Source organism: Brienomyrus brachyistius, chromosome 19, assembly GCF_023856365.1.
Source record: "Brienomyrus brachyistius isolate T26 chromosome 19, BBRACH_0.4, whole genome shotgun sequence".
In the NCBI taxonomy this organism is placed as follows: domain Eukaryota; kingdom Metazoa; phylum Chordata; class Actinopteri; order Osteoglossiformes; family Mormyridae; genus Brienomyrus; species Brienomyrus brachyistius.
In genome coordinates, this window is record NC_064551.1 from 5,387,166 (window position 1) to 5,408,799 (window position 21,634).

Here is a 21,634-nt window from a genome sequence, read left to right on the forward strand (position 1 = left end):
CCTTCGAGCAACAGTGGGTAAATCTCTGTTAGCGTGTGGTTTTGCGATGCCAGACAAATGGAAGATGGTACGATAATGCAGAAATTTCACTGAAATCTGTTCAGTTTTTTCACTAAGAACGAATGCAGGCTGTTGCATTTGCCCATAGCACTTTGTGGCAATTACTCTGGGAGTGGTGCTACATAACAATGAAATTTAATTAAAATTAAGTGAATTGATTTCTTTTGGCTGCACAAAGCTTCCATTTAAGCATGCTTGCTGACAAAAATTACAAGTGTATATTCCTTAATCTACTAATCATTAACCAAATACTGCCTGGAAAATTTTAATATTGATGTGCAAATCAACAGTCTTTCTCTCTTAAGAGAGGCCATTAATTTAAGAGACTTAATTGAGATAACGCCGTAGGATGATGTAATCCACTTCGCCTACTTGGTGGTATAACGGTATACCACTGATGTCTATGAGAAAATATTGTTTGGCATTCTTAGGACAGCTAATGTAAGGATGTAAATATAATGATAATAAATATATTTAATAAATTCACACTTCACCGCCTGCACATCTTGTAGGAACTGGAAACATATCAACATGGAAGAACCACAGCGGCTAACATTAAAGCAAAAACCAGCTAAATGCATCCCAAAATGTGGCACATTTTCCATGCCTGCAGAAGAAGGTGTTCCTGTCTTTTCTATCCAAAGCCCACACTCTGGCATGGAGAAAATGTAACAAAAAAACAATTAACACCATGGTACGAACAGACTCCCTGGCCCCGTTTCTCTCAGACACCAGATGTCAGCCGCTCTGTGGAACCCTCTGTGCGCTGACCACTTTGCAATACCAGTTCCCAGGCCAAACTAACTTTTTTATGTGAAACTTCACTGTCCAGCTAGATAAGACACATGAAACACCACCACAGGTGAGAAGAGCCTCAGAAGTCAGGCATTCTTCCAGGCGGCTCAGCATCAAGCAGAAATATTTATAGGAATGCATGATCTAAACATCTCCTGCAGCTACCGTATCTCAGTTGCTGTACACCTTTAATCTAATCCCACTCCCCGTGCACCCAGAGATGCTTCCACAGCTTCTTTGCAGAGATATTATTCTACACGCGATTTGTATGGCGGCATGTTTGAAAATTACAGTGCTTGTTTAATGGCCTTCACCAGCTGCACATAAACATCAGACGTGACATTAATTAACATCTACAGGATGCCGACAGACGACAGTCGGGATCAAGAAATGTTTCGTTAGCAATTAATGTAACACGATGATAACCACGGAGACGGAGGGAAAGGCTGCACTGAAGTACATAAATCCATAAATGAATGAACGGGCAGACTGATGCGATGCATCGCAGCTTGAATGTCGCACATGAAATTCGTGGGGCTTTTAAATCCGGAACTGAAGCATCATTTGGAGACCAGCCCTAATTGGTGCGAGAGGGGGGACTAAGACCTGGAGAAACCCCTCTGAACCTCAGAAGTTTTTATGATGTGCTGGTGGGGGAGGGATGCTCCAGCCTCTGTCATATCCGTGGTAAAACAACACTGTGGGTGTAACATAAGCATGGCCACCCCCACACAAACCCTGTGTGTAACGACGTTCCGCAGTCCAGGCCTCGGCGCAAATGACAAAAAAAGGCTCTCGTTATTTCTCTGAGGCTGCCTTGAGCTCCGTTTTGCCTAGAAACAACATCCAGGACGCCCCCAGAGACATGCAGACACTTCTGAAATCATGGATCTCGCGGCACTACAGCCAAACAATCAGTCATCCTGCTCCTACAATAGCAACAATGTTCTGTAGTTATGATCACTCTGAAAACAAAGCCTGAGTACACAGAAGATGTCGGAAAAGAATAGTGAAACTTTATCCACCCTCAGGGGGAACTCTCTCTTTGCTGACCCCATCACCATGTCCGTGATACAGACAGGCGCGTATACAGGTGAGAGCAAGCTTGGGGGGGGGTCACTGCACAGGGCCAGGCAGCAAACAACACCCCAGGAGCTAGGGGTTAAGGGCCTTGCTCAAGGCCCCAACAACAGCATCAATGAGTCAGCCCGGGGATTCAAACCAATGACCTTCTGATCGTGAGTACAAGATCTGATCAAGGAGCCCTAACCCCCCCAGGCTATTAATGCAAAACATTTTAATGCTATTGTAAATGTATTTTTTATCATGGTACTCCTGCTGTATTCCAAGTCCGCTGCAAGCTTCTTCATGGAGGATGAGGAAGATGGATGTGTAGTGGCGTGAGCTATGTGGCCACTTCTGTTGCACTGACAGCATCTCCCTCTCTCCCTCCCTCGCTAATTAAGGCACTCTAGAATCATCTTTCATCTGCAGTCGTGTGTTCGCATTTTTAACTGGGGGTGGGTGGCAGTAGTGGTGGTTGGGGGGGGGGAGGTCACTTCAAGGGAAATCCACCTTGACTGTAAAAAGCTACATCGTGCAGAAATTGGCCCTGATCCGGAGGCCGCTCCCTCTACACTTGCCATCAGACTGAGAGGTACTGCTGAATGCAAAGTGCCTTATTTATTGTACTGGGAATGTTTGTCATCATGATCTGGGGGACACTCTGCTGAAAGCATCCTCTAATAAACTTTAATCGTCATTTAGATCCTGCACTGGGTAAGTGGCTGGAAGATGGATGCAGGGACGGATGTTATTCATGCACAAGAGTTCTCTTAGAGCAAATTTCTTCATCTGCGATTATTATGGAAGAGTGTTTTCCAACTGTGGGTAGCACTGTTGCCTCCAGCCTTCAGGGTTGAATGGGGGTTTGAATCCCACCTACACTCTTTGTGTGTGTGGGTTTTTCCCCCAGGTACTCCGGTTTCCACCCCCAGACCAAAAAAAAGAGGCGCACGAAGGCTTAAGCCAACTAAGCTGCTGCTTCGGGCCCAGCGACCACCAGGGCCCCCCCCCATCTGATCAACCTGTCAGGATGGGAAGATGACAAATAAGTTAATCAGACTTTGCTTAGGGCCCCAAAAATGAGTTAGGCCAGCCCTGCGTGTAGGTTAAAATATCTATTAAATATACTATACACGCAACGCATGGTCACGACTGAAGTAGCTAGGCGTGGCTTGGTCGCTAGGGAAACCGTGAGGGAGATGTTTCACATGGAGAGAGGGGTTTGGGAATGAGTTCCTGGCTTTGGATCCAAGCCAGTGAGATGAAGACGTAATGAGGAGCTTATCGCAGCTGCACGCCCACTCCGTGCGATTATGTAATGAATTGTATCGATAATAGAAGGACTCCAGGGAAATCATGTCCCAGAGAAGCCTCCGTAGAAGGATCCAGAAAGCTCAATCATCTCTTCAATACGATTAATCTAAAACAACAGCCGTCCCCATCGTAAATGCAGACGGACATTAGGAAAGTCAGGACAGAGCCCAGAATGTAGAAAGGGGTGGAAATGCAGCTCAGAATGTCACACTTATTTATTTTATTTGTGATAAACTGGACTGCACTGAGATTTTCTTGGAAAGCCTTTTCTCTGGCACTATGGAGATAATCTCTTTGCAGGTATAATCCCTCCAGAACGCTTTCTGAAAGGAGAGCAGATTTTTTTTTTGTCACTAACAGGACATTCAATGGGACAGCATCCATCCATTTTCAAAAATCATTTATCCAATTAGGTGGGCTGTGAGCTGGAGCCAATCCAAGCAGGCATATGCCATCAGGCGGGGTTGCCCCCCGAAGGAGTCTCCAATGAGACACTCATGCGTATTTGCTCTCTGGGTCGCACACCGAGGGCGATTTAGAGTTGCCGACTCACAGCACGTCCTATGCTGTGAATATGGAGGAGATCCACCGCACAACAGAGAACTGAGAAAAAAAACTGAGAATTGAGGAAAAACCCAGAAGACTCAGACCTGTAGCCTCAGACCTGTGAGCAAGGCAATATATAATATAATTAATACCTTGATGAGGATTTTTGAGGATTATCAAAAATATCAGTTGTTTAGGTATAGAAACTGGAACCTTGTCCGTGCTACTATAGCATCTGCAAGCATTACCCAGCACCTGCCTCCAGGGGGCAATCACAGCGGCAATCACAACAATAAATTCTTCAATATTATAATCTAGAGGTCAGATGTCTGGGGTTCCTGATTAAAAAGACCACGATACAGAAGGAAACCACACCGGGCGGTCCTGGAGTAGGCAGGACCGCCCTGTAATGCTGACCACATTCCAGGCAGGACTTACTAAGGCAGCTCAGATTAAACGACCAGTTCTTATGTACAAAAGGCAGGAGTCCAAATCCCAAATGGGACTCTATCACCCCCATAAAAGAGGCACTTATCCTAAATTGTTTCTCTAATTTATCTTAGCATATAAATGGGTAAAATTTGTGAGCAATATTAAATTGTTTAAACTGATATTTTTGCCAAAGTACCACATAATATAATCACATTAAGACAGTTTTACATAATAACACTGAGCTAAATATCTGGGAAAGTGTCACTTTTATGCATTTAACAAATAATGGAATATGGATATTTTAGGCTGCTTATCCAATGGATTATGATTTTGTAGACATATGGTCTTTCGGGAAAATTAAGAAGCATTATTGTGGCATATTTCACAGAATTCAATCGTATAAAGCAGAAATTCGGAAAAAAAATTTTTTGAAAGGACACTTTATGGAGTATAACTTTGTAGCCGAAGGTAACTCATTAAACACAAAATCTGCTAGTTTTCTTGGGTGTTTTCTGGACAAAGAGTGAGGCCAACTTTAAAGCCGATTAATGAATATTTGATTTTGCACCAGTTGTGCAAGTGATTCGGAGAAGGGGGACAAATCCAAGGCTAACCCTCCCCGACTAGGAGGCTTCGAACGTACCAGTGATATTTCAGCTATCATTTATTTTTTTATGGAAGTATCTGGAAAGGCAGTTTTGGGCTCCCTCCAAAATCCATTCTGTCGACAATCAGAAAGCTTCTGAATGACTCCACCTGATCGGCTCTTCATCACGCCTGACAGGAAGCTTTGCAGGCCTCCAAAGAAACACTGCTTTGTGCAAGAAAATCAATATGGTGCAGTTGACCCAAAATACGGGAAACGTAAACATCAAACCAATACCGATCAAATACATATCAACGGTGTGTGTGTGTGTGTGTGTGTGTGTGGGGGGGGGGGGTGGGTTGGACGATAAATGAACTGCAATTTTTATTTTTATTTAACAGTTGTCTTCTGGCTGTTCTGTTACAATTAATTACTATTACGACTGAGTATTTATATGAAATGGGCGTGACGAATGCAGCTAAGCAACAGATGGATTCCAGAGCTGTATCCTGCACAGATGGGTCCTGATATGCATGCAGATATGGTGCATATACGCACAGCTACTTGCCACCTTCTCCGCTCGCCACTGTTTTTCGGTTCTTTGGTTTGTTACCACCGTTGCTGCCATTAGGTCTTGGAGTCTGTCGATCTGACAACCCCGCCTCCCCATCCCTACACCAATCAGCACCCCCCCCACCTTCCTGGAGCCATAAGAGCCATCCGGGGAGTCTTGGCGACATCACCCATTTATCTGCGGGCTTTCTGACCACGGAAGGGCCAAGCCGGCCATATGCTCGGAGGCGACGGCAATCTCGAAGGGCGCACGGCGTGCCAGTGTGGTACCGTGACAGATGGCACCGCCGTGAAAGGAGACTGCGTTCGTGGGCAGCAGGTGGTGCAACGGAGAAGACGACGCGCTCACAGACCACCAGGCTGCATGCTTAGCTTCCAGAAGGAGGACTGCTGACTTTGCTTCTAGAGACGTCCGGCCGTTTCAATCATCTATCCAGGTTTAGATATAGGGTAACCACAAAACCAAGACCAGACCAAGCACCATTTGTGCCACCAGCTTCAGTAAGGTGGAAATTTCCAGAACATGACAGGTGTCTCTGATATACAGTCTTTAATATCCTTGACCACGATTCGGCTCTCATGCACAGTAATTCTTGTGGTGTAACTTCAGTCTAATAACGTGAGACAGCCCGTTGTGTCAGCCAGAAACATCCTTACTATCAACTAGCAGAATGAAACTGCCGCAATTAATACTTAAGTTCAATGGCACAATGTAACGTCGCTCAGTGTGAGAATCCGAATCTTGCCTGGAGTGGCAGTAAGGTCCCCTGTCTCGCTCATCTGCCCCCCCACCTCCCCAGAAGACAGACGGGGATCAGGATGTCAAGGATGGAGGCATAGGGGGACATAGCTGGGGCCAGAGAGTCTCTTTGGGGTGGGCTAAGGGAATCATACTGAGGCAAACTGTCTGTGCCATCCTACCAAAGCAGGTCTGTGCTGCTTTAAAAACTAGCTGTCAAGGTAACAACCGCTGTGTACAGGGGTCAGGTTACGGGCAAATCTGGCACTGTAATAAGGGACGGGTGACAGTCCGCAGGTGGTGAACATTGCAGAGGTTCAGCAACTGGACCCCACTGACTGAACCGGATTCACCAAGAATTTTCCAGTTTGAGCACTTGAATAATATGCTGTTCAAAAAGGTCCCTAATTTGAATTTCATGAATTTACAGTGGATTCCCATTTAAATAAACGCTCTTAGATTACAGCCCTCTTAGTGCTGAAAATGTGCAGTAACAAAATAATAACAAATCATCTGAAACTCTTCATTGAACAACAATTCCGGGCAGGTTTCAGATTTAAAACTGCAGGCCATCCTGGATAACAATGAGAACACTGTAAGTGTAGGGCATCAGCTTGGTTTAGGGATCAGGTTATATTACAGCAGTGTATATCAGGACTACACACCTCTGAATTTACAGTGTAATGGGTTAGTGTTCGGGTTATATTACAGCAGTGTAGATCAGGACTACACACCTCTGAATTTACAGTGTAATGGGTTAGGGATCGGGTTATATTATAGCAGTGTATATCAGGACTACACACCTCTGAATTTACAGTGTAATGGGTTAGGGATCGGGTTATATTATAGTAGTGTATATCAGGACTACACACCTCTGTATTTACAGTGTAAAGGACCAAATGCAGAGAATTGCCAATGAAACACTAAGCCTGCTATCGGATCCCCAGATATGCAGTGGGAGTCTGGCTCAATTGACAGTTTTTCCTGCCACTGCCCATTTTGAGCAATGTTGGCACGTCTCCCCTCCCGCCCGCCTTGAAGACGACACAGCAGGCTGCCGATCCAATTTAAAGAAGCCATACAGTGGGGGGCACTGCCAGGCAGCCCACCCCAGGTTAACAAGCAGTAACGGCCGAGGTCCCCGTCTCAGCGGACGACACATTTGCCTAATCGTCTGTACCCATTACCCTCCACCCCCCTATCTGCCCGTCGGTATGGGGATCATGATGAAAATTCCATGTGATCATGGGGAGCCAGCTCTGATCCAGATACATCCATGCATACTATCAGAGGATACAGAAGAGTGATTAACTCATATGGGTGAGGTACGGAGCGCACGCTGATTACAGCGCATTGCCAGTCAGTGAAAGTGTGTTCCCTACCCCTAGACCACAGAGAGTTAACGTCATTCTCAGGACAATGCAACTGTAGGTTTTGGGCCTTGCTCAAGGGCCCAACAGAGTAGGACCACTTGTAGCATTCATGGGATTCAAACCAGCAACCTTCAGATTAGCCTCAGAGCCACCAATCCACCTGCTAGCGAAATCACAAGTGACATTTAAATAGAGGCAACAATATGGGGACCAGGACAATATCAAGACCGGAGAAGAGCTTTGGAGAGGGTGCTGAAAATCACACCATCACCAGGGTCACCAGGGTCCTCCAGTTGGCCACCTCAGGACCATGACAATATTAGGACCAGAGGGCAGGCATGGGCAGTATTAATATGGTATACTGTGATATTTTTGGTATACTGCAGTGTTTGTTTTGACGTCAAAATTAGCTGAGTTGGGGGGGGGAGTTCCTCATGATAAAATTTGCCATTCAGAAGTCACCTGAGTCACCCAGCACATCTGCTATTCTCTCTCCATTCCGACAGTAGAACCACAAGCTTCAGAAACAGCTTCTAAACACAAGCCATAAACCGCTGGCCATGTGCACATTCTGTTCATCATCACCACTCCGCTCCTGTGTCTCTATCTCCACTGCCGCTACTGTCGTCATCGTCCAAGGCTGCTCCGTAATGTTCACTCATTTTCATGTTGCTGTTAACTGACAGCCTGCAAGAGGCTCTTGAGGACACATTTCGTTGTGTAATGTACTTCAAGTCAAATTTCCAAGACAATACGCGAAGCATGAAGCCTCAGAACCCAAGGAACAAAGTGCGGGACGCCAAGAAAAAGCACAGGGAACAACAGATCCGCCCCAAAATGTCCTGAAGGGTTTAATGTACAAAGCACTCCACAGGCAGCCATAAACTCTTCACACAGGAGGCTCGAGCAAAGCACCAATTCCAGTGTTTCATCTGTAAGATGCCCTTTAATCTTAGAAGAGAAGTAGGTTGGTAAAAACAATACACCAGGCAAGCTTAGGCTTGGCTGATATTATGACAATACCGTGGTATTTTGAATATACTGTGTTGTTTTGAAATCTTGGTGACAAAAATAAGGGAGTGAATTGGGGAGGGAAGGAAACTCCATTCAGTGAAATATCACAATACTTTATCAGTAAGTTTCGAAGCACCAGAATAATGATACTTTTGAAAATACCATTAAAAAACAGTAGTCCAGCTAACAGGGAACATTTCCAGCGCTTTACCCAATGCCATGTAAAGGTCTTCTCAAAGATGGCAGAGACCGATGTTAAAGTAATGTTCATGGAACGTTATTTCCACGTTTTACATTTTAAAAAGGGTTCTGTCAATGCCAGAATGTTAATATTATTACCTGAACATCCATCCATTTTCCAAACCGCTTATCCTACTGGGTCGTCTGGAGCCTATCCTGGAAGCAATGGGCATGAGGCAGGGAACAACCCAGGATGGGGGGCCAGCCCATCGCAGGGCACACTCACACACCATTCACTCACACATGCACTCCTACGGGCAATTTAGCAAGTCCAATTAGCCTCAGCATGTCTTTGGACTGTGGGGGGAAACCGGAGTAGCTGGAGGAAATCCCACGATAACATGGGGAGAACATGCAAACTCCACACACGTGACCCAGGCGGAGACTTCAACCTGGGTCCCAGAGGTGTGAGACAACAGTGCTAACCACTGCACCACCATGCCACCCCCTACCTGAACATCCTTTTAACTTTTTTAGTGTTGAAGCATATTGTTTTATAATAAAATATCATTGTATAAAGGTGCTATATGTGCACATTGCACATTCTAGCCTCGAACCCATGTAGTAGTGAGAGAACGTTCAGGGAACGTTAAGAAAACTGGACACTTAGAATTTTTCTATAGCTTAATTGTAACGTTTGGGTGCCGGTCTTATGATGAAAAATTATTAACGGGGAGAATGTGTGGATGGCCCTGTAACCCAGAAGGACAAGCGGTTTGGAAAATGGATGGATGGCTGTGTGGACGGTGTGATGTTTCAAAAATTTGGTACTGCCCAAGCGAAGCAGTTCATGTTTTCTTTTCCAGTTCACTTGAACTCTGGTATTAAAAAGACAGGGAAGACATACGTACACTGGCTGTAAGTGACACTGGCAGCTCAGGGATTCAGACAGAGATACAGACGTGGTCGATTTGCAGGGGACACCTTCAAAAGTTTGCCTGGCAGATACAGACGCCCGTTCAGACGTGCTGAGAGCTCACCTTCACTAGCGTGTCAGGCCAGAGGGGGGCACCACGTGCCATGTCTATGTGAATTATTGCAGTGGTTCGATATGACTGTCTGAGACAGACAATGCAGACGCTGTTATTTATCAGAGATGGGATCTGAATATATTTCATTGAATGTTCAGGTCAACCTAGGCAAGAGAACAGCTTTAAATGTTCCACCTCTTGGTTTTTATATAGAAATTATAACCTTCATAAAATTGGCAAGGGGGCAGCACTGTAACTTCATGCCTCTGGGACCAGGATTCTAGTCTCTGCCCTAGCTCTACGTGTGTGGATTTGCATGTTCTCTTGCCTGTAGGTGTGAATAGTGTGCATGCTCTGCGGTGGGTTGGCACCCCATCCTGGGTTATTCTCTGCCTTGTGCCAATCTGGATAGGCTCCAGACCACAGTGACCCTGCATAGGACAAGCAAGTATAGAAAAGGGATGGATGGATGAAATTCGTAAGCGTGCAATTCTAGTCACACACTTTTTCCATTCTGCACGTGAGATTATTTCATTGCCCTCATTCATGCAGATTCAAACACTGTTTATCCATCCTGAGGCAAAGTTTGAGGCCCAATGCAGGAAACAATGGGCAAGATGTCTTTCCAACACAGTGCACACAGTACCAGTTAATTGTTTGCGTACAACTGCTTGAAACAATAATTACGCATGCTTTATGCTGCATATACTTCCAGATTAACACAAACGGATGTCTGCCTTGTAGACTAAAGCATCATCTGATATATTTTGGTCCAGCATCTATGGGCAAGAAACCACCCCAATAGAAAGAGAACTGCACACATAGAGGGTAGGGGGCAGAATTGAAACCCCCAGCTGGGGAGGTGTGAGGCTGCATTGGTACCTGCTGAGCCAGCCCACTGCCATTCCAGTGAGCATCTACTGCACAGAGCACAGCACTGCACAATAACAGGACAGTCCTGCAGTACATAGCTCAGCATTCATTTATACAGTGATTTAGAAGACTATTTCATCCAGTATGACCTATATAGCAGGCTATTTAACGTGTGTGTGTATGTGTGTGTGTGTGTGTGTGTATATATATATATATATATATATATATATATATATATATATATATATGGAAATTTCACTGAAGCAAATCACGGCATGGACTCTCTTCAAGGATACAACAGTAACCATTCAGGATTTTTTATTCTGCTTTTTTGGTAACGGGAATTTTTTCCACTACTTGCTGTTCTGGGCATGAAACTACTTGTGTCAAAATTTAGTAAAAGGTGTACTGGGTCCACTGCATATTTTATTTTCCAATACCCTGGAATTTTTTCAAAATATTCACGTACACCGCATAGACATGGAGGTAGGAAGTGTAGTTCATAGGGGCCCCAAGGACCGAGCCCCACGGTTCTGGCCTCTGGGCGTTCAGGCGTACCTTGCCTCACTGCTAGCGTGGTGGTGTAGACCAGGAACAGCAGGATGTAGTTGAGGAAGCTCTGGAAGACGGGCGTGTTGGCGTGGAAGTCATCCGCCAGATACTTGCTCGTCAGGCCGATGCCGCAGATGAGGAGAGAGAGGACTTGGCCCAGGGCCAGAGTCAGCAGCAGTTCCCTTTGGGCGAGAGGGGAGAAACGGCGGAGAGACTGTTAGAGGCCCAGCCCAGCAATGACATGCTCAGTCCACATGGGAGACGAGGGGGGAATGACGATGGCACGGCACAATCGTCACCGGCCCTGACAAGCACCTTCTCTGGGCAGAACAAACCACAGGACATCGCCACGACTGCAGAGGAGCGAACAGACAACGGACACATTCGCTGTAGCCAGTGACAGATGCATCGTGGGTAACCCGGTCGCCCCCCCCCCCCCGCCCTAGCGCCAGTTTGACAGATGTATCCCACACAGTGAAGTGCAGCTCATCCTCGGCCTCGGGAATATTCTGGAAGCTCACTAGCTGTCTGGGGAAATTTACATTTGACCAGAATTTATAAATATTAAAATTCGGATATTCTGGTCTGAAGCCTGACTTCCTGTCATCCGTACACAGGCGGTCCAGCTGATATGGCCCCACTAATAGATCTCTGAGCATCCAGCCTGAGAAAGCTGTCAGTCTGCCATGAGAGACCAGGGAGACAGCCATCCCCAGGGGGACGGGGGCTCTGCCACTCAGATCCTTTCCCCCCTCCCCACCCACCCCCGTATGCACAGGCACACAGACTCACGCACTCACATATCTAGGCTCAGCGATACACCTACGCACCCACACACTAGCACATCCACCTGGGTGAGAGCGTGTTAGCTGACACGAGCCAGTTAGAAGGATACCCCTTGCTGGCATTGCCGTACGCCAAATCCGCTCCTCAGCTTTCATTAGCGGCCGGAATGCGATCGATTGGGGAGCTCGCCTACGGGACGCGCATGCGACCCAGCGAGGGTCACGACAGCTGTACGCCACATCTCTGGTTAGAGACAGTGTGCAGAGGACACGGACTGGAATTTTTCTGGATATTAGCCGTAATTAGTTTTCCACTTCTCCAGCGGGATTGACGGGCAACGGCGGTATCATCCGAGGAAGACGGCCACCCACGTATGGCCCCCACCCCCCAAAGCTGGGGAAGATGGGACAGCTCCCCAATCACTTTCAATTACAAGCTTTAAGTGTCAAGACCGCTGCGTGCAGCCAGAGGTAATGAGCGCAATTACTGAAATCGCATTAAATTCCACACCAATAACGTGTAACAAACAAGCGACGTGGCGTGCGCAGTGACCGCTGCCGTCTTTATTGAGCTCCGATCTCGTGGAGCCAGGCGGAACAGGGTCCTTAAGAGGAAGACAAACGGCATTCCCGCCGCTTGGCAAGCTGCGACTCTCCACGGTGACTTTCAAATCCCATGGAAGAGGCAGGAGCGTCTCGCCCCAATTCATCCATCCATCTTCCTTAACTGCTCATCCAGTAGAGGGTCACACTGAGCCTGAAGTAGGGGCAGGGGACACCTGGACGGGATGCTAACCAGAGTCCCCATCTGGGGAGGACCTGTAAACCGCACACACACAGGTAGATATCAAGTATCAAACTCACAACCACCAGCACGTGAAGTTACAGTGCTACTAACAGACACATCCAGCTGGTCGTGCAACAGACTTCTGTCATGCCCGGCTCATACGATCCTCGTGTGTGCCACGCCCCCTGATTATCCACATGTGCTTCCCTGATCGTACCCAGCTGTGTCTAGTTATTTTGATCAGTCCTGTCTATTTAAGTCCAAGTCTTGTCTGTATCCCTGGTCCGTCATTGATGTTTGCAGATGTCAGTGCTGGTGTTCCGTCTTGCCCTGTTCCTGCCCTGATTAAATCCCCAGTTTCCCCCGAATTCCGCCTGCTTGCCTGTTTCCTGCCCGCTTGCCTGCCTGTGCGAGCACCCGATCACCAACGATCGTGACAGACTTCAGTGAAGTTAAACATTATTAAAAACCTTTTATGACACAGGGACTGTTCAGAGACCTTATTAGCGAGTCATTAGAGATATTAATCATTTAAACAACCTAATCTTGTGTTTGTCCACAGCCAGTAAATACAGAGGCACGCGGCAGACATTTCAAAAGGGAGAGCCTTGCGCTGGGCTTCTACATCATGCTGCCCAAACACTCTCTCCACACAGCCGACGGCGTTAAATACATGCAGCCTAAGGCATCCATGCACCATATTGGACGTGTCCACACATTCACTGTCCCATTTTACCCAAGATTAGGAGAAAAAAAAAATAAAAATTTGCATTCAGATGGAAACCAATTTGCTTTTCTCTTAGGCAATTATATCTCAGGTAAAATTGGCTTGCGTCTTCTCCTGTCCTAACCCTAACCCCTAACCCTAACCCCTAATCCTAACCCTAACCCTCAGCTCAGTGCAAGATGAAGTAAAGGTATGAAAGACAGGATGCAATCAACAGGACATCACTGAAGGTGATGGTCTCCCATCTCAAATAATCAACAGAACACCATCAAACAGGCCACCCATTCCGGTTTTAATAGCGATCAATTTGTTTCAACATTCATCTTCTAGTTGCCTATCCCATCCGGGGTCATTTTGTGGGGGGGGGGGGCTATCCCAGAAAGCACAGGACCACCCGCCTGCATCACCACAGCCACGCCCCCCCCCCCGGGGAATCCTCGTCCTTCAGATACTCCTGACTAGGAGAACCCGACCTCTTCATGTTCATATCGGCTCCTCTTTGGAATCTTGCCCTTCTCTGCTGTTCCCCATCTCCCCCGAATCAGTTGCCTATATGGGGAGGTCAGGCTCACCTGATTGTTGCGAGATCTTCATGATGTTAACTGAGTTTGAGCATTTTCTTCTGAATCTGCTTCGTTCCTTAGACCCCAAAACCTGTAGAGCCTGTCAGAGCCTGGCGCCGATCACATGATCCTTGCCCATCCCCAGGAATCGTCCGACCCACACCCGGTTACCCGACAACGATCATATTTTATATTGTCATACCTTTTTTTTGTGTGCTAAAAATTGTTAATATAAAGATTTTTAATAGAAAGCAATAGTATTCCTTCCCGCTTACAAACAATCCGTTGCCATGTTGCAGAAACTCCCCAAAACCACAGCTAAAATGAAACCATTCAGTTAGCGTCTCACAGGGAACTGTGCTGGAGGCAGAGAATCATCGTTACTTGGTTCATTTCATTTTAAAACATTGCCAAACGACTTGCAGGCTAAAAGCATTGTAATTTGCAAAATTTGTTTTATTTTGTTGAAGGGTAATACCTTAAAATTAGGGTCTTTCCAGTTATTAAGCAGACTTTCAATGATTGCTAGACTTCTGTTTTCCGAGCCATTTGCAAAATATGTTTTAGATTTCGATTTTTTTTTTGTTCAGAATATTAACCTTCTGTTTTACTTCAGTGTCATAAACTGAGAAAAAAGTCTGTTGGTAGACATAACGGAGTGAAACAGTTTTATGTCATATTTGCTTTATTAGACCTATGCGACAGATACAGATACAGGCAATTTATTTTTGTCTTCATTTTGAGATTATGCTTGCAATAATGAATTGCAATAATGAAAATGGTCAATTACCCACGCTGCAACAGTGTTTACCTGGGCAGAATCAGGGGCAACGCATTTCTAAATTAATCACAGAGCTATTAAAATGAGGGGATTACATGTGTAGCACATGGTGTGAAAACAGAAAATACAGCAGAATTCGCATCACGCCTACACTGCTGCGGTCTGAAACGCTGCCCCTATTCTGTGTGTGCAGAGTTTGCATGTTCTCCCTGGGCCTCCTTCAAGGTACACTGCGTTTCTCCTGTCCAGGGTGTGCCCTCTGCTGCAAGGAAGAGACTCCAGGCCCCCGCAGCACTGCCCAGAGTAAGTGGCTGGCATATGGACATGTGGAATAATGTCTAGTGTGAATGATGGCACTTTGCGTAGCACTGAAGGGCTCGATATCCTCCTTGGCTCTTTGTTACGAGAACTTTGCATTTTCTCCATATCTGATCAATTCACTGTCTTCCCACAGTGCAATGACATGCTTTAGGGCGACCAGCTTTATATCACTCTTAGTATTGTGTTTGCTCTGGTGACCTGGAATCTTGCATGCGTGCTTCCTGGAATAGAATCCAGACTTATTATGACCCTACACCGGATAAGCACTTCCGGCGATTTCCTGATGGTTGAGTCATGAACACTGACCTAACTAGGGGTATGAGAAGCCGGTGGATCCCTGGATGACATTAAGCACTACTGCTGGACAGATTGTAGCAGGACCAATTATCTTACTGGAAACTTGAGGCTGCCAGAGTTTCTTCCCCAGAATCTTACCCCCAGAAGCAATTTTGCTGACAAAAAATCCCAAAGGTCACACATCTCAGTACATCCATCCCACGACTGGCACAAGAGCGTTGATTATTCCAAAGTTAATTAGCATAGTGACATACCAAGAAGAAAGGTTTCCCAATGCAATATCAGCAGGCAGCACCAGGACGGTTAGTCATGATCCACTGAAGAATGAACTGCGCTGCACTTTCAATGTGACACGTTATAATCATCTATTAGAGTAGTTTTTTTGCCAAAATGAGTCTTCAGTATCTCAGTGTCTACTGGGTTCGAACAGCAGCCAGTGAAAATTAGAAAAGATGATAGATTAAAGGCAATTTCCTCACCTTTAATACTAAAACAGAGAAAATAAATTGGACAGAGGGAGAAAACACCACTGGAATTCTCTTCAGTGTTTTACAGTAACATCTCTGACCTTTCTAGCAAATCACAGCAACGTACAACCAGCTAAAGTCAATTTCCATTAGATTTTAACAAACAAAACAAAGAAAGATGAAAGTCAAGTGTGCCTGGAAATCCATTACCACGGTTGATTTTATCAGATTTTTCCAGCAGCCAATTAAACAACAAGTATATTATGTCCCCCAAATGTAAAAAATCCTTTACACTGAATGAGTCTGGCAATGCCTGAGGACCGTAATAATTATATGTTCTGTAACGCAATCTAAAACTACACAAGGTCTCCTTTAATGGCGCCACCTAACAATAAAGTACATTCATTTGTGAGGCAGATTAGAAGATTAATTGGCAGATTAATTAGACCGAGTCATACCCCAAAGGCCAATCACAGTTCACCGTAAAAAAAAAATAAAAAATTTAACTATGTCAAGTTCTGATGAAAACGGGTTTGAAAAATGTGTGTATGATATCTTTGATTCGCAGTTCGGATGGCGACCGTTCAAACCAGAAAATGGAAGCTCAACAAATATTCAGACTCGGATTTGAGTGCCTTAAATGTTTTGGAGAGAGGACCGGATAAAGGACAAGCTGTATATGAGGATTGATTCTCCTCACTCCAGTGGTCGGGTGGCCCTCTGGGCGCTGAGGTACTGCCATGAGGCTCCAATCAAACATGATTTTCCCCTAAATTACTGCAGTCCACATCAATACAAATCAGGGGGGTGACCTACAGGACCCCTTGCCTCAGAGGAGTAAATATACATTACGCGTTAATTTCATTCTCTCCTTGAGATTCCTACAAACACGGGACAGGGGGCAGTGTGTGGCACAGTGGGCTAGCCCTCTGAACCTGTAATCAGAAGCTTACTGGTTCAAATCCCATATTCAGCCAAATAGTCACAGGACAACTGGGCTCCTGTAACCCTGGCCCCCAAAAAATACTCTGAGGGTGCCAGTAAGTACCAGCATGGTACATCATGGTACACCAGTCACCGGCTCACACATTACATGTAGGTGTCCGTGGCAACACATGCAAAGCAGTCGCCATGGCACCCCTTTCAAAATGTAGATGACCAAAACATTTCACAGTAGGATTTAAAAAAAACAAGTGTTGAAGAACAGGGTTAAATAATTGATGGTCTTACTGAGAAGTAGGTCACGTCCCATCAGAGCCTGCTGGCTTGCTTGTTTCAGATAAATGTTCCCCAGCACAAAACCGTGTTCGATGGACATGCATAATGGATGAGAGTTTGCCATATGAGCCAGATTACGTCGCTCCGAAACTGGAGGCCCCCATCTTCCGTGCCGCTGGTCTCTCTCTACGGTGCCCTCCAGGGTGCGCTGCAGTACCCTGGGTTCTCGATGTGCCAGATCCCAGCCGGCCATCTGTTCAGTCTTAGGAAGCCCTCCCTCACTGCCCCCACACCCAGAGTGAGCGCTATATGCGAAAAGGGAGGGGGGCATTGCCTCCTTCTTTAAGGACTAAAAATATAATACAAAATACAATGGGGCTGAATTATGGTTGTGATGTCCTGATGCCATGGCTCCCTCTTTCAAGGACCCCCAGGGCTACACAATATATCATGCACGTGCAATAATCACATTGCATTTCTTGGCACCAGTTTGTTTGCTGACACAACTCTTGACAATGCCCCCAACTTATTTAACATACTCCATACGTAGATAAAACGTTTAATTTGACTATAGCTTATTTCAGGTAATTTCTGCTTTTTGGTTGCAGAAATATCAGTGTTACTTGTAGAAATTTCACATATCGCGATATGATATTGTGATATGATATTGCGATATGATATTGTGCAGCCCTAGTCTCCTCGAGTACCAATCCATGCCTCTCCCTCTAACTCCAGTCTGACCAGTTGTCCCACAGTCTTCAGAAGCACAGGCACACAATGTAGGCTTGGGTGGTATCTAATTCTTCATCATGTAATTCTGTATACACATTATACTGCAGTCTACAGTATTTTTCCAGTAAAGCAATGCTATTGTGATGTTTTGAAAACTTGGCGATAAAATATAGGGGGGGGGTGTATATTGCTGGCAAAACCTAACATGATGCAAATGACTGGATTGAAAAACTCCAATTAAATTTCCACTGGCAGCTTTGTTTTTTTTTTTTGAGTGACCTCGTTTTTAGAACCTTTTCGAGACACATGAAACAGGGCATTACTGACAAAGGGACAAAGACAGAAGTACGGAAACGATATCCTACCATATGAAGCCAGTGACCATGCAAAGCACCTCGCTGCTAGATGCATACAGGGCGCTGATCCCATACATCTCCCGTTTCACCACTGCTTTCTTTACACACTGCAAGGCTGATGACAACAGGAGAGGCACAACCTTCACCGCTAGCTACCTGCAAGGGGCACTGCAGCAGCTAACAGACACAACTGCCAACATAAACCCTCCCTTGTAAAGCAGAGTGACTAAGGTATGTTCTACTTGTACCACTTGAATCTGTTTGTCTGTTTATATTTGTATAAAACCGCACACGGGATAAATATTATTCCTGCTTCAGTCTTTTTATCCAGTACAATGCCATGCTGAGCCTGAAGCTTATCCAAGAACTCATACACCCACTGTGAGCAATGTAGGCACACCAATTCAACAAACAGCATGTTTTTGGACCATGGAAGTAAACCTGCATAACATACACACACTCACCAATTACTTATAATTTATAGCTCAGCTTAACTAAAAGCCAACAGGCTTTAATGGTTAATCTATTATCTATTACTACAATAAGTTAATGTTATATTTAAATGCTAGCTATATATATATAGCTATAACTGTGACTAACCAGGGAATGGAGAAAGTGGGAAATAGCCTTCACCGTTTTCAAAATCCCTAGAGAGCTTATACTAACAATGCTTAACTGGTTATGTAAAATATGAGTATGAGAGATGTAACATTCCAACGAGGCGCCTGAGATGAAGGGCAGCGGTGGGCAGGTGTGGGGATCCACGGCGCCAGCTGGCATATCCCTCCAACAGCGAGAACAGGCGCCCGTCCTACAAAAGTCCTTGGGGTGCCGGCCCTCCTTTCCGGCGGTATCCCTGCGCCAACGGCAGCGGGGCTGTGCATGTTACGGAAACACGCACGTCTTTTTCAAAGTAGTCCAAAAGACACCATTCGGACGGGCTCTTTTCTAGAGTCGCCAACTTTGTTCAGCTGGCTGCAGTGAGTTTTTTAACTCGCGACGAATGTGCACATGCACTTACGTGTATCTAACGGTTTTATTACCTTGAAAATAGTCTGTAGGGTTTGCAAACTACCCCAACGCCTTTGATGTAGCAAATTTCAGGTTTATAACGGAAAAAATGTAGATTTCTTGCGTGAGAGTCAGAGTGCGAGTGTCACGTCATATGCGTGAGAGTTGGAGACTATGCATTTGTATGGCTTTGGATATTACTGAGAACTGTGCATGTGGGACTACCTCTTTGCGCCGATGGTAATATTTCAACTTACATTTATATTTTGGCGCCGATTCACTAAAACATTCATCTGAACAAATGAAGTGCAAAATACATGTAAATCACGACACGAAAAAGCATCTGCTGGCCAAATAAATTATTAAGTTATTGCACTGAAGTCTCTTAGAGTCATCGTATATATCCGAAAAAGAAAATCAATAATGGTGGCTGTTGCCAAACTATAATAATGAGCTCCGAGCTATAATCAGAGCAGCTGTATGTGAATCACACACAGTCCAAACTACGTACAAAGAAGTGCTGTCTGGTACCAGACCACTAGCCTGGTAACCATACGGTTCTGGTTTGGTCCATTCGAGTCATACCTACTAAACCCAGCAATGAAACTCCGCTATGGTTCAAATTGGTTGGACTTTATACACAACATTCTATATACCTAGAGAAAACTGTTACATATTGCAGGGGCACCAGCCCTAATTAAACCTGAAATAACCCTGAATTTAAATAGTAAACAGAGTATATAACAGTTTCTTACTTCAGGAAGGATTGTCTGGGAAGCTGTATAGATTAAATTTAAGCAACCAGCCTGAGTTAATGAGGATGAATACAAACCCTTTCAGGATGCAGCACGTTAGATGTGTGTTGGCTTGAAGCTTGGCGATCAGATGATTGTGTTGCAACTGTTACTCAAGACAATCTGTGCTCTATGTTAATGAACTGAATAACAGATTATTCTGCCAATCTGCCCATAGTAACACATTGTCACTGGCCTCTGTGTTTCAGAAAGTAAAAACAATCTTTCTGGTTACCCATCAACCCCTTCTCCCGCCCCTGCCAGTCCCACCAACAGACCCCCACCATCTTCATTTCAGATGTCCACAGTGTTTCATGGGTTTGAGCAGAGCAGGCTGTAAGCTGGGATCAGCTGCCTCTTCGAGAACAACGGAGCAGTCATGAGCTACACACAACACGCGTGTCATTTTTTCCAGGAAACTGGGGAGTGACAGACTGAAGCATAACCAGTTAAGAACCCGGTTCAGGCGAAAGCAAGACTTGGGTAGTATGTAATTTTTCATACCATCATACCATACAGACGATGTACCTTGATATACAATTTTTTGACAGTATTTTGCCAAAAAAAATTTGCTCTCCAGCTAGATCTATCCTGGTGACCGGACCCCACGGCTTATATTGTTGCCAAGATTTCAAAATACCACAGTGTACAGTAATACCACCCAAGCCTAACGCAGCAAGCATTCAGCTGGCTGACGGCTCCGTTCGCTCGGTCACTGCCAGTGGGTTTCTTCCGACCGGCTGCCTGCCACGTAGTAAAAGCCTAAATCCCGAACCCACTGTTACTGGTAATTAGTGGAAGCTCTGGCTAATTGCTTTAATAGAGCCCGGGTGAGTTCATAATCAGAAGTCGGTTGCTAATTTGTAATGGTCCCGTCAGAGATGCAGCTTCACTTTGACAATGGGTTGAAACAGAACGTTGGTATTTCCAAATACGCCAGGTCAGAAGCAAAATGGCATGGAGAAAAACTAGCTAAAGGGCTGTCAAACAGAGCCAACGGGTAAAGGGTTAGGGTTAGGGTTAGGATTAGGATTAACACTATCAATGTCATGTGACGGTGTGCCAGGCAAGAACTGGCCATCTGGGCATTTTAATGGGTTTGTGGGGCAGTAAAATGTATTGTGCACCCCCCCCCCCGGCCCTAGCCACATTTATCGTGAGGGGACCCCAATAAAGCGCATCATGTCTTCAAACTTCAAACACCTGCTAGTACGCGCAGTTTCCCGTCCAGAATGAAGACCAGTCAGCAGAGTAATAACAAGACCATTACTATTTTGTAGATTTGCCAATAATTTATCCAGCTTAACTATTTCACTTGTAACGTTTTTACTTGTTCACAAGACGTGCTTTTCCGAAGAACAGTAATGTTCAATTGATGAGCGCATCTCCACCTTTTTCTTCAGGGGACTTAAACTGGCAAGTTACAAGGACACACCGTCAGTTCTTTGTGCCGTTTTAAAGAAGCGCAATCGACAACAAAAGGAGAAAAGCAGTAAAAATAACAAATGCTGTAAACATCGTTTAGGTTCCCCTAGGTGTTTTTGCTTTATGACCTCTTGTTCTAATACTGGGAGGGAACTTGCATAGAGGCATGGTACGTGGCCGGACAGAGATAGATGTTCGCCGTCTCATGAGCGCTTACGCAATCCTTCCGCTTAATTG

The 21,634-nt window shown here is 45.4% G+C and overlaps 1 protein-coding gene across 2 annotated transcripts in view; it reads right to left on the minus strand.

Moving 5' to 3' along the window:
• slc35f1 (solute carrier family 35 member F1) overlaps positions 1-21,634 on the minus strand; it is an 85,171-nt gene that overhangs the window by 28,143 nt on the left and 35,394 nt on the right. For both annotated transcript variants that reach the window (XM_048986218.1, XM_048986219.1), the window contains one exon: positions 11,140-11,315. In XM_048986218.1, the coding sequence (XP_048842175.1) occupies positions 11,140-11,315 (176 nt within the window). The remainder of the gene's footprint in view (positions 1-11,139; positions 11,316-21,634) is intronic.